The sequence below is a fragment of the Drosophila subpulchrella genome, chromosome 3R (genome assembly GCF_014743375.2).
Source record: "Drosophila subpulchrella strain 33 F10 #4 breed RU33 chromosome 3R, RU_Dsub_v1.1 Primary Assembly, whole genome shotgun sequence".
NCBI classification, from domain to species: domain Eukaryota; kingdom Metazoa; phylum Arthropoda; class Insecta; order Diptera; family Drosophilidae; genus Drosophila; species Drosophila subpulchrella.
In genome coordinates, this window is record NC_050609.1 from 11,563,638 (window position 1) to 11,579,015 (window position 15,378).

General features: G+C 42.5%; 5 protein-coding genes across 6 annotated transcripts; 2 read left to right on the forward strand and 3 right to left on the reverse strand.

Annotated features, from left to right (window-relative positions):
• Positions 1-78: 78 nt before the first annotated feature.
• Positions 79-5,004, reverse strand: LOC119556227. 2 transcript variants are annotated; one of them, XM_037868245.1, is made up of 2 exons: positions 4,876-5,004; positions 79-2,233 (listed from the first exon to the last, which is right to left on the reverse strand). In XM_037868245.1, exon 2 carries the CDS (start codon positions 2,198-2,200, stop codon positions 548-550), a length of 1,653 nt encoding a protein of 550 aa, XP_037724173.1. In that variant the 5' UTR covers positions 2,201-2,233; positions 4,876-5,004; the 3' UTR covers positions 79-547. The 2 variants fall into 2 exon arrangements, with proteins under 2 accessions (XP_037724173.1, XP_037724184.1); XM_037868256.1 differs by lacking the exon at positions 4,876-5,004 and adding an exon at positions 2,649-2,667.
• A 522-nt stretch (positions 5,005-5,526) lies between these two features.
• On the forward strand, positions 5,527-7,644 carry LOC119563053 (thioredoxin domain-containing protein 9). Its single transcript, XM_037876261.1, has 3 exons — positions 5,527-5,660; positions 5,862-6,084; positions 6,507-7,644. The coding sequence occupies exons 2-3, from the start codon at positions 5,908-5,910 to the stop codon at positions 6,978-6,980; spliced, it is 651 nt and encodes a 216-aa protein (XP_037732189.1). The 5' UTR covers positions 5,527-5,660; positions 5,862-5,907; the 3' UTR covers positions 6,981-7,644.
• Positions 7,645-8,026: 382 nt separating this feature from the next.
• On the forward strand, positions 8,027-9,394 carry LOC119563052. Its single transcript, XM_037876260.1, has one exon. It carries the CDS (start codon positions 8,447-8,449, stop codon positions 9,266-9,268), a length of 822 nt encoding a protein of 273 aa, XP_037732188.1. The 5' UTR covers positions 8,027-8,446; the 3' UTR covers positions 9,269-9,394.
• Positions 9,395-9,568: 174 nt separating this feature from the next.
• Positions 9,569-11,533, reverse strand: LOC119563049 (thiamine transporter 2). The gene is made up of 5 exons (XM_037876257.1): positions 11,211-11,533; positions 10,838-11,139; positions 10,432-10,775; positions 9,999-10,240; positions 9,569-9,938 (listed from the first exon to the last, which is right to left on the reverse strand). The coding sequence occupies exons 1-5, from the start codon at positions 11,417-11,419 to the stop codon at positions 9,677-9,679; spliced, it is 1,359 nt and encodes a 452-aa protein (XP_037732185.1). The 5' UTR covers positions 11,420-11,533; the 3' UTR covers positions 9,569-9,676.
• Positions 11,534-12,402: 869 nt separating this feature from the next.
• On the reverse strand, positions 12,403-15,169 carry LOC119563050 (thiamine transporter 1). The gene is made up of 5 exons (XM_037876258.1): positions 14,446-15,169; positions 14,309-14,391; positions 13,605-13,906; positions 12,981-13,539; positions 12,403-12,921 (listed from the first exon to the last, which is right to left on the reverse strand). The coding sequence occupies exons 1-5, from the start codon at positions 14,569-14,571 to the stop codon at positions 12,660-12,662; spliced, it is 1,332 nt and encodes a 443-aa protein (XP_037732186.1). The 5' UTR covers positions 14,572-15,169; the 3' UTR covers positions 12,403-12,659.
• Between the last annotated feature and the right edge of the window lie 209 nt (positions 15,170-15,378).

Below are 15,378 nucleotides of genomic sequence, written 5' to 3' on the forward strand. Positions count from 1 at the left end.
TATTTAGTGCTTAAAAAGCGGTTAATGCAGTTTACCAAAGAATAAAAGTTCTATAACCCGACAAAACAAGTAAAATCATTCCTGTTTCTTTTATAATGTACTTTATTCGTAAAACACGCTTTACATTTTTACAAATCAAAAATCTTTTTGCGTATCTTTTTTTGGATATTTAAAACGAAATCAAATGAAACTAAAAGAAAATTACAGACTTTCACAAATATGTTGTTGCATATAAAATTTCTTATACTGATTGCTACAAATATGTTCGGTTTGGGTACCCATTTTGGCTGAGTACCGATCATTTGATTCGTCGGTGGTTGACTGCGACTTGCGAATTCGCATGGAGAAGCCAATCAGCAAGGAATCTCTGCCTTGTTGGTTAGGTCCTGAGGCCTGGTAAAGGTTTTCTTGTTGCAAAATACCAATCCAAGCCTGGATATCAAAGTTTGTGACGGCAGTTTCTCTAAACATATAACTTTACGTCTTAACACATATTTTACGAGGGAAACATAAACTTATCAGCTAAGGGAAGGGTTTGTTTGTCCTATTACATAATTGAGCAGCGGGATTTGGCCTCGGCTCCGGCCGCATCACCGACCTCAATGGCGGGAGGAATGTTTTCCCCGTCGGTTGTCTCATCGACATCCTTGCCATCGGCGTTCTTGCCCTCGACATCCTTCTCGGCGGGGATTTCCTTATTGGGCGAGCCGCCCTTCTTGGGCGTCTCCAGACCGGCCTCCTGGCCCACGGTCACATCCTCGGTGGGCTGCTCCTCCTCTACCTCAACTTCTTCCGGCACGCTGCTCGAAGACGTGTGTGCCTGTTGCTCCTCCACGCCGGAACCGTTCAGATCCAGACGCAAACGGGCAGGAGAACTGATTGTGGTTTTGGAGAACCTCGAGCGCAGCATACTGAAGGGCGAGGCCAGATTCAGGCTGAACAAATCGAATCGGGCGCGCTTTGGCGGCGACATTTCCACGTCTTGTCCCAGATCATTAGTCGACTGAGACGCCGAAAGTGGTGGGGGAGTGCGGTCGCGTTTGCGACCACGGCCAAAGAACGAGAACGAGAAGGTCGAGCTGTTGGGGATCTCCGATCCCACGGTAGCGTTCATGCTAGCATTTGTGCAACTCGAGGTGTCCAAGTCGCTGTTGCCACTCCGGTAGGTGCCCACTTTGGAGGGTGTCAGCGAATCGATGGGTCGTATGCTGCGTCTGCCGCTGATCTGGGCAAAGGTGCGGGCCGGAGTTCCTGCCGGTGAGCCAGAAGTCTGGGTAGCTAGATCTACCTCGGTGCTCTGCTTGCTGCTGCCGCGGAAGCTGAAGAGACTGCGTCCGGGTGTGGATGTGGCCGCCGGTAGGGCATTCAAATTACCGTGGACGCTGCGTATCGGGGAGGCATCCACTTGGAGCGGTTCCATGTCCACATCCTCCTGTGGAGTCAGTGAGCCAGCACATGTAGATGGAACTTCAACGGTTTCCTTATTCTGGGATGGCGAAGCGTGGATCGACTTGCTGATGGGAGACTTTTGTTGGTTTCCCGACTTGCGAGTGGATTTCCGATCCTTGCTTGGCGTGCTGAGTTCTGGGGTAATGTCAATGACATCGTCGAGGACTACAACATCTGGTTGAGGTGCAGTTGTGGTAATCTCTGCGGTGGTAGCTTCCTTCTTGGTCTCTTCTTTGCCTTCCTTCTTTTCAATCAGAACTTCTTTAATCTCCTTTTCAGCTGCCACCTCCTTGTTCTCAGCTAGCTCCTGGTCTTTCTTTTCGGCTGCCACCTCCTTATCCTTCTTCTCGGCCTCCACCTCCTTATCCTTCTTCTCGGCCTCCACCTCCTTTTCCTTCTTTTCCGGCACCTTGTCCTTAGATTTCTGATCCCTGCTCGAGGAGCTTCCGTTCTGAGGCTTTTCCTTGCCATTGGAAGACTTGCCGACACCATTCTGGCTGGCTCCGCCCGACGAAGATGAGCTGGTGGACGAGGTACGTATTTGGTTTGTCCTTTTCACAGATACAAATGACTCTGTAATTTTTTTATTGCCGTTCTGGGGGCTATTTGACCGGCCGTTGCTGCCAGATGACTGCTGCAGGCGGGACACACTGGTGCCGCCGCTTAGCGAGAGCGGTAGACGACGTCCCGTGCCAGTGCCTCCGGAACCAGCTCCTCCTCCAGTTGTGTTGCTAGCCATCTTGCTTAACATTGGTTGGGTTTCCTTCTACGTGTTTCACGATCTCTGCAAGGGACACAAGCAAGGGGAATGATTTATTCGTTGATTTCAGACTGCTTGCACTTCAAGTGCAGTGAAAATGAAAACGAAAACTAAACACGGATTGATTTGCGGTTTGTTTACACCACATTCCTCTCGAGAACCGGGTCTGTAATCAATACCCCCACCCACTTACCACAGTTTTGCTGTTCAGCTTGAGAATTTTTTAATCACAATAAGTCCCCGACTTTTTTTCTCAATGTTGGGCAACGCTTGGCGTTATATATTTGGGATTTACTTAGCACGTCTTGACAGTTTCGAGTCTGAATCTTAACTTGAGAGGATTTTTACCCTGCATTGTTTTAAATAGCAGAGCTACGGTTTCAGGATCAGGGCAGGTACACGGAATATTGATCAGCTGAAGGAAAAATTCAAAATTTACCTGTAGAGGCAGCTGCCATTTATGACGGACATATGTGCAGAGATTAGGATGCGTTAATTACCGGGAGTAAGCAATCACCTGGGGACATATGCTAACATATACCTCGAAATGTCTAAATTCGGGGAAATACTCGGTAAAATATTCCATTTGCATTTGCATTTTGGGGTGGGTATTTTTAGTTTTCCCCTCTTCACAGACAATGTTTTTTCTTCCGCCTGAGTGATTTTCGCTCCCCCAATATTTTTAACTGGCTTCCGTTCTATTAAATGCATTCAAAACAAAGTGAGACACAAACTTAACAAATATTGACCAACACGCAAAGCTAAAGCAAACAAACAAGGTTTTTGTTCGTTTTTTTAGCTTGCCTTGCAAGTAAAATAATTCTAAAGGGTAAGAATGGCAGAACTGAAGAAATAGTACAAAAACACAGTCGTAGAAATACCAAGAGGGAAAATTTCTTGTCGTAGGCCGACCTATACTGCACAGACAGCTCGATGCCAGATAAATGCGGAATCGGAAATGGTGATGAACCGAACTGGGAAAGACTCTAACAAGGAAGTTAATCATTTTTGATAAATTACAAATTTTTAAAATTTATAATTTACTATACTTCATTACATTAGAAATGTAGGTTAGGAAAAAGATTAGTCAAAGAAGGATATAAGGGGTTTGTGCAGGCACTAGATCTTACTTTACCTAAAAGAAAAGGCCTTGTTATTAAAGTAATGTTGGAAACTGATGATTTGGACAACAGGATTCACAACTATTGTAGATGTTTTGTTCTAGTTAATAAAATGATATAAGAAATATATTATTTTTCTAGATATTAAAAATCAGAACATTTAATCATAGATATCTTATACTATCTATCAAAATGGAGTAATTTATATGTGGTTCCTTGAACACTAATAATAAATCGAACTGTTTTATTAAATTATATGTTTAGAAATGTTAAATACTAGTTGGACTATACGCTTTGTGAGGGTATCAAAACTAGTTGCACCCCAGGTGCATTCAGTTAGTAGGCGCGATGGGAAAGGTAAGGGGACGTCGTTTAGAAAGAAATTGCATTGCACTGCGGTTTTCTTTTTAGAAAGTGGAAATGCGAGTGCTGAAAATCGCGGACAACGAACGATGCTGCGAAAAATCAAAAATAATGAACACAATTGCAGCGAAAGACTGCAAAAATGAGTGTTTGTGTGGGTTGGTATGTGTGCATGCATGTATTTTTAGCCAAGCCCTCTTTGATGGGGGAATCGTTATTCATTATTGTGATGGTAGTGCCCTTTTCGCCGTTTGTTTTGATACCCAATTCGCGGAGTTGATTAAACTCGGCAACAAGACGAGCATAAATGCCCGTTTATATGGTCGAGTGGTTAATGGAGGTTCTGCTCCAAGTCTAGTTAATCAATTTCAACGAGTTGCGATCGGATCAGCAAAAACATAAACACAAACCAAGGAATATAAAAAAGCAAAATCACACACATGTGCGCAGTCGATATGTCTGTGTGGGTTTTAAGGCGGCTTACAATGCGCGCCAAAATATTGAACAGGGCTCTGGAACAAAGAAATCAAGGAACTTTTAAAATAAGAATTTATATTTTTGCGTTAAAAGATTGTAATAGAAGTCAGGCTCTAATATTAGTGATTTTTAATTTAAGAGTAGTTTTTAAAACTTTCACATTTGTTTGACATTTATAACACATTTTCGTAAAAGATTCTTATGATATAAATTATGACTGAACATATACATATATGTTGGCTAATAAAAAATCATGGCAATTTTAGACAATATGCGAACACGTTTTTTTAGTTGCAAGGAATATCAGCTACTCTTCAGGTTCAACGCTGTTCACTATTCTTTGCCACCACTGTACCAGGCAATTGTCGGAGGCTCAGATACCGAGTTCGTTTTTTAAAATGGCGGCGCTACAGCCTCAATTGGCGATAATGCATTTGGCAAGGGAAAGAAAAAGTATTGAACTCGTGGTCTTCTAGACCATAAAATATCCTTAGCGGGTTTCCTAAACTTCTCTTTCTACTGCCTGCTTCTTTATATTTCGCACACTCTCCGCAACTCGGAAATTATTGCCCTATGTACGCGCAAAAAATTGTGTACACCTAGGCTTCACTATCCTACCGCAACAAAAAGGATGCGCGATTGTTCCTCGCAAAGGAAGCACATTTTCACATTTTGGTAACTTAATATTAGCGTCGGCACACCCACCTCTTTTGTTCGAGTTTTTCCAGCACAGCAATCACTTCAGCAGCAGTTTTCCACGACAAAAAGTACTTTGATTTTTAAACCGACGCCGCCGACACAAACAAATTAAAACCAACGCTAGGGATGTGGAAATATATCAAAGTATCAATATATCGATATTTTTGAATAAAAATAAACATTTATATCGTGATATTTTTCCCCCTGATATATCGCTATTTTGGCGGAGTTGTCGTAAGTCCCAGAAAACGTAAGAGGGAGGGATTTTTTGAATTCAAATAAATATTTACACCGTGATGTTTTTCGTCCCTATATATAGCTATTTTTGAGCCGCTGTGACGTAACTGCTAGAACGTAAGTGAAACGTAGAGCAACGTAAGTATTAATAAAAGAGGGAGACAAAAAATACTACTTCCCTCAAGTTAAGGATTTGAAATATATCAATATATCGATATTTTGAGAATAAAAATATATATTTCATGATATATTTTTCACGTGATATATCGCTATTTACAAAAATGTTGCGATTTTCTTAACATAGCTGTTAATGCACTGCAAAGATGACGGATGTAGCAATGGGAATTAATCGATGTTTTCGCCATCTCTAAGTTTTCCCTAGACCACAACCACCATAGCACTTCCCTTGGTATTTTTTTGAATTCAAAAAAGTTAAGAGCCGTATTTACTCAGGCAGCTCTGTATTTCCCAATCAAGGTCCCACGGTCACACCGACTCCAACTGCTAAATAAACTTTTGAGCTGTAAAATCAATGAAATAAGTGAAAAACCAGCGTGAGTACTCTCCGAATAATCGATTTGTGGCCACTTGGACCGAGGGGCGCACCCATTTTCCAATAACAATGCTTACTTAACTGCATTTTCCATCAAACATGACGCATCTGCGGCTCCATGACTACGCCTTTCCATTTGTGCCGGATCCACACGCACACACTCGCATCGACGCCAACACGAACACGAACACACCACACGCAGAGTGCGAATAAACGGAGAAACAGAGAGAAACGCAGAGGAGCACAACATGGCACATCTCCTGGAGAACCAACTGTTCACGGCGGCCAAGACCATCGAGCAGCAGCTGGACCAACAGCTGGACCGCCTGGACAACCTCGACTCGGATGATTTGAAAACTCTGAGGGAGCAGCGCCTTCGCGAGATGAAGGACCTGAACAACAAGAAGCAGGAGTGGCTCAGAAACGTAGGTGGTACTTACTAGGGTGGACCTGTCAGAAGGTCACAGGTCTAGACAAATCGATCATCTTCGAGATTTTTCTTTGAGACTCAGAGCCAAATGGTTCTTGAGATAAGAATTTTACGTTAAATAGAATTGTTTATTGGCAGATTTCGTTTCAATAATGTAGTCAGTTTTATAAAGTTTGATACTACTAAACTTAAACTTATAATGTACCAATTTTAATGTTTTTTAAAGTCCAATAAGACTTAAATGTTACCGTTTTCAAATGAAATTAGATGGTTTTGAGATATAAGTTAAGAAAATATGTACTTTTAAACCACTTAACCTAAGGTTTCAAAAGATAAAAACCAATATCAGGAATACGAAAACATACCCTTTTTTAAAGACTTCCCCTAACTATGAATTTCAATCTTCTTCTATTCTAGGGCCACGGCACCTACACCGAGCTGGCCGACGAAAAGGAGTTCTTTGAGATGTCGAAAAAGTCGCCCAACATTGTGTGTCACTTTTACCGCGACAGCACCGAGCGCTGCAAGATCGTGGATATGCATCTGAAAATCCTGGCCGCCAAGCACGTGGAGGCCAAGTTCTGCAAGGTGAACGCCGAGAAGTCACCCTTCCTCACCCAGCGGCTGCGCATCAAGGTGATACCCACCATCGCCCTGGTGAAGGACAGCAAGACCAAGGACTTCATTGTCGGCTTCTCCGATCTGGGCAACTGCGACGACTTCGCCACCGAGATGCTGGAGTGGCGCATCGCCCACTCGGGAGCCATCGAATACAAGGGCGATCTGATGCAGCCCCCAGATGTGAAGCGCAAGCCATTCATCAACCGCCCACAGAAGACAATACGCGGCGGCTACGACTCGGATGACTCCGACATCGACCTGGATGACTAACTACGGGCAGCCCGTCCCACGCTGTCGATTCCCCCAGCTCCAGTTCCAGCTCCAATCCCACACTCCCACACAAAAAACACTCAAAAGCGATGGAGAAACGAAAACAGACACACACAAATCAAAACCTAGCACATGGATCTAAACCAATTAGGCGTACTTTAGCGTTATTTATTTAATTATACGATTCCGATCACTCTGCTACGGTCCCCATCGCCACATAGGATTAGTGGCTTATTCGGTTGCCTTTCCCCCGATTATGTGCTTTAATATCTATCAGTTCAATCAGCCGCCTCGAAGGCTGAGCCACTCTAGCGAGCTTAAGCGTACTCAAAATTTGATCTTTATGGTATTTGTAATTCCAAATCACTGTGCACCTCTCCAGTATATATGTTTAGTTGAACATAGTTTCACAAATCGCTTTCGCTCCCGAAAACGGTGATGTAAAACAAGAAACAAAAAACAAAAACAGCATAAAAGACAAGCAACTAAACATCTGGCATATATATTTCTAACAGTTCGAGAAAAGGTGTACTGCATTTCCTACTGTAGAGGTAACTAACACTTTCATATGTACAAGTTTTTATATTTATTTTTGTAATTCTACAAAGCATCAAAGGAAATCAACTATTAAATTGCATGTTTAAAACAAAGCAAACGTACTTAATTACGACTGTCTTGGTAATTGGTTAGGAAGATAAATGGGTTTCACACAGGTTTCTATTTTAGATGGAATTAATGGTTCAGAACATGCCGGTATTTTTATGGGAATTTAAGTTCTATGAAATCACTGTTTGTTTTTGTTAAAACTAGTTCATTTTAAATGCCACTTTGAATTGAAACTAGTTTTGGGAATTACGATATATTTTTAATCATGATCATTTTCACAAAACTGTAAATATGACTCGGTTCTATAATCCTTTTCGAGTACAAATGGTTTTCCTTTGAGTCTTTCAATTTTTTAACCGTTTTTGACTCAAAACTTGGGTCCTAAATATTGTATTAAGGGTTTTTAGTTCGATAGATGTTATGAAAGGCTAAATATATATACAAAACTTAACTGCAAATATCAGTTAAGAGATGTATAAATTCTATTTGCTAACACCACAGTACAGGATTAACTGAATAGGTTCAGAGGTTATATTCTAGTGTTGGCATTTCCCTAACAGCTGATCGGAAGATTTGAAAATACCTCCCTTAAAATAGCTATCGTAAGGGTTGGCATCCCTGTCAATGCGAATAACGGAATGGCCGCCAACGTTGAAAACGGACGCCGTCTGAAGTAATTTACCTGGAATGACGCCGTAATCCCGGTAATTACAGCTTGCTCGCCATAAAACTAACGACCAGACTATCGCCAAAATCGGGACACTAACTTTTACCTGTCCGGTGCATAAAACCCTTGATAGGGATTCCAAACCCTAGCATTTGCGTTGTGAAACTCGTACGACAAAGAAGCATCTATCGAAATGGTACTGGCTCCCGAAGTTAAAAGTATTGTGAAGGCCCTGAGGGGCTCGAATAGCTGCGAAGAGATAGCCCAGATCCTGGAGTGCGACGTGGAGAGCGTGGTGAGCTGCATCCGGGAGTGTGAGCTGCTCGAGGGCAAGACGGCCACGCTGCGATTGCCGCAGAGACCGAAGCCAACTAAAGCTGAGCCGGTGGTTGTTCAGGAGGAGGAGAAGAAGCGCGAGGTGGGCCGACCCAAGATCCTGGAGAACCGTCAGCTTGTCGAGCAGATGCTGGCCAATAATCCGCACTACACCTCCATCGATGTGCAGCGGGAACTGGCCCTGCACGGCATAGAGGTCAGCCGCAGGACCTTGCAGCGCAGGATCAGCGAAATACGCTCCAAGAATGGCCAGCAAACGAGTCGGTCTCCAGCAAAGGAAGCGAACGGCCTAAGCGATGAAGCCAAACGTAAGAGGTTGGCCTGGGCCACCGCCCACCAGGATTGGACAGTGCGCGACTGGCGCAACATCTTCAACATGGACGATCTTAAGTTCGATGACGAATCCTCACCGCCAAAGGAGATCTTCTTGGACACTCTGATGGGTCCCGAGGGTTCGGTGTGCAGTGACCTCAATCTTCTCGAGCAACTGATGGCCATCATCCAGCCGAGGATCCAGAACCAGGCTCCCAAGAATGTTGGCGAGTTCCGAGCTGTCTTGTATGACGTTTGGCACAGCGATCAGGACATGGTGGACAAGATCGAAATGCTCTACGAGTCGATGACGTGGCGCGTTTCGGCGGTCCTTCGCAATGGCGGGGATCAGACCGAGTTCTGCTAGCCTAGCTATAGATTTAAGTCATGCTCTGATTATCGAATGTTGAATTAAGAATGGCTTCATTCACTATCAATTATGTTTGACTAGTTTATTAAGTTTTTAGTGGCCATATAAAGTATGTACATGGTACACTCTGATAGAAATTAATTCATAATAATTTTTCGAACTATTGTAAAATCGTTTGATACCTATAAATAAAGTGTACAACGCAATGTTCACGAAATCAATCTGTTATATTTTGGAAACGTTGCTTATTAAGGGACATTTAAAATCATATTTGAGAACTAAAAGTCTACAGAAATTTATATCTTAATTTGGTATATTTATTTTTGTTTTTTATTTATGCTTTAACCGAAATTGAACACTTTCACATTAACCAATTATTTGAACATAAGAGTAGTATAAAGTTCCTTAATAAGAAACTTGAATGGATTTTGATCTTTTCGAGCATGACCATATGTAGTGAAGTAGAACAGCCATTGAATAGACTACTCCAATAACTATAAAGTATATGGCATAGACTGTAAACTGCTGGAAAACATCCAGATTTAAATTGACCTTCTCCGAGACAACCACAAATGTCAAGATGCATTGAAGGATGAGGCCCAAAAAAGTATTGAAACCGAAAACCAGGGCGAAACTATCCTCCACCAAGCTGCTGGCCAATTCAGAACTGAAATATATTTGGCACTTGTAATATTGTATCTAAAGAAGATTAATTAGGATTCTTAACCTGGCCACTGTTATGGTAAAGGCGAATAATCCTCCGTAAAGCACATAGCCAAGGTAGGATAGGTATATATTAACGGTCCAGCAGGAAAGGAGCACACAACCACCCTCAAGGATAGACAGTAGAGCCATTGAAAGCAGGCTGCTCCTGGTGCTCAAACGTCCAGCATGGAAGTATCCTGCAAGAAGGGCAAAGACAGCACTCAGAAGTGTCAGGGCAACGTCCACAGCTCCGTTCCAAGCAATCTGTAATAATTATATTACATAATTATGTATTTATTCCTTATTTTAGGTACCAAAAAGTGCTTTTCAGATCATAATTTGTTCAAATTAACAATTAAACATAATGAATTTATTCATTCATTCACTGAAAAGTGAATAACTGATCGTGAAAGTCTACACCTATACTCTTTTCATAGTCCTGATATTTAACTCACTGTTGGTTCATTTGCGAAGGACTTCCAAACCACCTGCATATAGGTGGTGATTTGTAGAAATCCCGACAGACTTATAGCATACCATAAGCTCCATTGAATCACCAAGTGATTAGTATAGGCACTACGAAAATGCGACCAGAGAAGCTGCCAAGCTGGGACCTTCTTACTAGGACTCGGGACTGTCTTCGGTTCCGTTTCTTTCCCATCGGTATCCCCTGATCCCTTCTCTAGACCTCCTCCATCCGATTTGCCAGCAACTTGTATAGCTTCGGTTCGATTGTGGAAGTACACACTTTTTTCCACCTTTGGCAAACTGAAGGCCCATAGAAGCGCCGCAACTTGAGCTGTGGGAAAGCGGGTTCTTAATTGATTGACTATACAATCTCTTAGATTACTGGGAACCCACAGCTCACGGAGATGTAGAACAGCTGCTTGTAGTTCATCCACTGCATGCCGATCACCAGTTGCGCCAGAAGACCGGCCACCAGTTTGCCCACAAACATTGCTGCCCGAGTATGCGAGGTCACCCGGGGATAGTACTGTTTGTCCACCTTGGCATAGATGTACGAGTAGTAGGCCACCTCGGCAGCCTGGTAAAAGCCATAGAACACCTCCACCGCCTGAAGGCCGCCCAAAGTGCTTGTCCATATCAGAGTTCCCCAGATGCTTATTCCAGTAATTGCGTTGGCGATGATCACGGGTTTGTATCTACAGCACAATTAGACGGTTATGGTAGTCAATAAAGATTATATTAAGGGTACTATAGGTACTATATATACCTGAGCAAATCCGTTATAAGGAAGACAAAGATTAGAAGCGCCAGGTAGGAGTAGGTTCCCACGGGATAAACCTTTCGATTGACCTCGTCCTGGGTGACATGATACCACTCGCCCATCAGGATCTCAGCATGATACGGCTCCGAGGGCCTCAGCTCCCTGAGGAAGCCGAAAATGCAGAGCAAACACGATATCTTTAGCCAAGACTCCATCCCGTTACGGCTGTCGGCTTAAATCTAATCGCGATATTTACGCTAACCAACGATCGCACTGGCTATATGTGTGTCTGGCACCGTGGAGCTTCGACCAGCTATTATAATAATAGCACATTCTTCCGAGGGGTTAGTGTAGGCTAGGCCCGAGTATAGAGATTTACCCTTCGACGCTTTTAATCAGTGGGCCATTCGCGATTTACGATCCAAGTGTTCTCTGATTTAGTGCAGGCAGCGGATCGGGGGGTTAGATGTGCTGGGAAGTCCGGGAAGTTTCCGCTTACATAGAGCATGGTCACGATCTTGATTGACTTGCTCTCTACCCATGCAGTTCCCACTCCAAGTTGGCCATACAAATTATCAGCTAATTAGCCCATTAACGTGGCACTTAAATGTATCTGCAGTGAAATTCTCACAGAGTCTTAAAGACTCGTTTTGTTTATGTGTGCTTGTGTAATCTATTAATGCAAAATATCAACACTAATGGGTTAATAATCAGCGATAGCCTGTTTATAAATGGAAAAGAAACCGTTTCGGGTGTATTACCAATTCGTTCATTCAAATGTTTGAGCAAGAGCCGGTTTAGAAATAAAACCACTACACCCAAAAAAAAACAAACAAAAAGTTAAAATTTAATACCGGTTGTATCTAAAGTAAACCACAGGTAGTAATGATATTAAGGTATTGATTTAAGACTAACATTACATTTTCATTTAATTTTATAGAGTCTATAATTAGGATTGCGATATTAATTTAAACCAATTAATTTCAATTAAATACTTTGGAAAGAATTTATTTAGTATTTATCTTATCTACGCCAAATTAATGTAACAATATTTGCTTTTCTATGCCAATTTTTTTATGGTGTAATTGTTTTGATTAAAATGCTATTAGTTATCAGCGTTCCCATCCATCTTTCCCATATAAATTACCCGTAATTAAGTGCGATAATCGACAAGGTCTATTAGTGAAAAGCAGAGTGATTTTAAAAAAGCTCGGTAACTTTATTTCACCCCTCTTGAGACTGATTGTGTGCTCTATAAATGGAAATATGCACTAAATACTAAGAAATCGGCAACATGCTGCAGATAAATAAATGGCTTATGTATTCTGGGAATATAAACAGCCATCGTGATAATACCATCTAATCGTATTTCATCCATAGGAACTTGTCTTTCTTAAGTAACGTTCTTGAGCTTGCCAGCAGGCGAATTTAAGTACTTTCCAAATGCATCGGGAATCAATCCAGAGAATTTTCCAATTTCTCGCTCTTAGTGTCGCGAAAGATGAGGCACTCAACCAGCACGGATATTAAATACAGAACGGCGACGCCAATAAAATAAAACGCATAGACCGTGTACTGACCCACAGCGTCGAGCTCAAAGCCCGTATCCGTGACAACGATTATGGTTAAGAGCGATTGGAAAACGAGGGCAACAAACGTATTGACCCCAAAGACCAAGCCGTAGCTTTCCTCCTGTAGATTTCTGGCCACCTCAGCACTGAAAAGATTTAAAATTAGTTATTAATATGATGATCTTTGGGAAATCAAGCTCTTTACCTGGCCACCGTGATGGTAAAGCCGTAGAGGGCGCCAAAGAGAACGAATCCTGCATAGGACCAGTATATGTCCTCCGTCCAGCAGCAGATCAGCACACAGCCGCCCTCCACGGCGGACAAAAGGGCCAGGGTTAGCAGAGAAGTTCTTGGCCTAAGACGCTCAGTGTGCAGATAGCCGGCAGCCAGGGCACACAAAGCAGCCAGTGCCGTCAGGACAGCATCCACTGCTCCATTCCAGGCAATCAGCGGCTCCGGTTCGATCACCTTCCACAGAACTTGCACGTAGTAGGTGACCTGCAGGTAACCAGCCAGTCCGATGGCGTACCACAGACTCCATTGAATGACACGCGGATTGGTGTAGGCATTGCGGAAGTGAAGCCACAGCAGACCCAGTGCATGGGGCTGTTTTGGAGTACTCTCCTGATATGCCTCCACCTCCAGGTTGCCTTCTCCGGGCAACTGAGTCTGCGGATCTCGACTGGGCAACTGCTCCCGATGGAAATAAAGACTCTTCTCCACCCCGGGCAGGCCAAAAGCCCAAATCATGGCAATTATTTGAGCTGTAAATGAAATAAATCACATGTAAATCATTTTAAATTTTGCAATATTTAATTTAAATACTTACTGGCCAGCGTTATATAGTTGAGCTCCTTGTAGTTCATCAGCTCCAGGTTGATCATCAGTTGCGAAGTGATCCCGGATACCAGTTTGCCAGCAAACATGGCCGCTCGGGTGTGTGAGGTTACTCGAGGATAGTACTTCTTGTCCACCTTTGCGTAGATGTACGTATAGTAGGCCACCTCGGCGGCCATATAGGTGCCGTAGAAGAACTCTAGGATCTGCAGAGACAGCAGACTGGTCGTCCAGATGAGCATACTCCATATTATCACACCAGTGGCTCCAACAGTGATGATCAGAGGCTTGTACCTATTAAGTAAGAAATTTTATAGTTAAAATTTGCTGTTTTAGCAATATCATAATTTTCCTTTTATTGCAAATCACTGGAATGGGTTTCACATATCAAGAACATTTTGCTGACCAAAATGACTGAATTTCGGGCGAGCAAAGTCCGAAGTTTGACTTTGTAATAGGTCAAATTACTGGCTACAGTTATAATCTCTTTTAATTTGGATTAGATTGTTGCCTTAAGAAAGGAATTTGAATAAATACTCTTTTTAATTATTCTTTAGATTAGGAAATGTTAAATAGACATTTTATTATATAAATTATAATAAAGTTTAATGTATATATTCAAGAAAACCCTCTACTTCATAATTTGAAATGGAAACCAATGGAACAGACCTTTGCATGATCATGGTATATAGTTACCTCAGGAAGTCTGTTATCAGAAAAACAAAGACCAACTGCACCAGGTAGGAATAGGTGCCCACTGGATAGACATCGTGCGTTAGCTGGAATAAAAATGGATATTATAAGGAATGAATAATATGAAATAGTCTACTCACCTGTGTCTCCGAGATATTCCGCCAAGGCCCCAGCAGGTACTCCGTGACGTAGGGCTCTGATGGACGGATCTCGCGGATGAAGCCAAAGACGCAAAGCAGGCAGGATATCTTTAGCCACTCCTTCATCTTTCCACTTGTGTAACGGTCACTGACGTAATGTGCAACGTAGCGTGATGTAACGCCACGAGATCTTACGTACAGCTCTCGAATCGGATGTCGTTAGCTGGTTTTCTGCATCTGGACAGGTGGACAGGTGAAGCCCAATATACGGCCTAGATTTACGGGCAATCTGGTGTATCAGGCCATGGTCGTCACAGTGGGCTCAATCTAATCTGTAGACTACGCGGATCCAGAGTTATCACTTCCAAGTGCCCGCCTTGTATTTACACAGAAATCGCTCTTAGATAATTGCAAGTTTATTATGCGGTCTATGACACTAGCGTTTTTTGTTTGAAAGTCATATACAAACAATTCAAGGTGGGTCGGTTTAATGGTTCTGCGGACACCCTACACACGTGTTGAACACTCAAGACCGAATGATCAGCATTACCAATAACCGCGCAGTTATCGATTTGTCGCCAGCACAGCACTTTATGCTTAATAAACACTTATTTTTACCTTATACCGCGGCGGCAATTAAAATCAATTGACTTGCGAGCCATAAATAAATTCGATTTCATTTTGTTGCGTTGCCGGCCGTTACGTCACGGCAACAACAACTGCGATGCAGCATCTGTTCGCGAAAAACAATGCAAATGGTTGGCAACGCGGCTCAGCTGTTCGCTTATCACTAACAGCCATGACCAAAATATTAGTGGCGAAAGTAGAAATCTTGTAATAACTTAAAAAATATTTTTTTAAAAGCTCATTTAATTTAAAACATAAAAAAAAAGAAATGTTTTAACTATTTTTTGTACAATATGGACTTGTTTT

Excerpts from the sequence above, each read along its gene's own strand:
- LOC119556227 (XM_037868245.1), bottom strand. The coding sequence starts at position 2,200 with ATGTTAAGCAAGATGGCTAGCAACACAACTGGAGGAGGAGCTGGTTCC.
- LOC119563053 (XM_037876261.1), top strand. The coding sequence starts at position 5,908 with ATGGCACATCTCCTGGAGAACCAACTGTTCACGGCGGCCAAGACCATC. Across the intron at positions 6,085-6,506 it reads AGCAGGAGTGGCTCAGAAAC|GGCCACGGCACCTACACCGA; the intron begins GTAGGTGGTACT and ends CTTCTATTCTAG.
- LOC119563052 (XM_037876260.1), top strand. The coding sequence starts at position 8,447 with ATGGTACTGGCTCCCGAAGTTAAAAGTATTGTGAAGGCCCTGAGGGGC.
- LOC119563049 (XM_037876257.1), bottom strand. The coding sequence starts at position 11,419 with ATGGAGTCTTGGCTAAAGATATCGTGTTTGCTCTGCATTTTCGGCTTC. Across the intron at positions 10,776-10,837 it reads GTTCTACATCTCCGTGAGCT|CTCAAGTTGCGGCGCTTCTA; the intron begins GTGGGTTCCCAG and ends GCTTTCCCACAG. Across the intron at positions 10,241-10,431 it reads CCTTCGCAAATGAACCAACA|ATTGCTTGGAACGGAGCTGT; the intron begins GTGAGTTAAATA and ends TAATTATTACAG.
- LOC119563050 (XM_037876258.1), bottom strand. The coding sequence starts at position 14,571 with ATGAAGGAGTGGCTAAAGATATCCTGCCTGCTTTGCGTCTTTGGCTTC. Across the intron at positions 13,907-14,308 it reads CTGATAACAGACTTCCTGAG|GTACAAGCCTCTGATCATCA; the intron begins GTAACTATATAC and ends CTTACTTAATAG. Across the intron at positions 13,540-13,604 it reads CAACTATATAACGCTGGCCA|CTCAAATAATTGCCATGATT; the intron begins GTAAGTATTTAA and ends TTTCATTTACAG.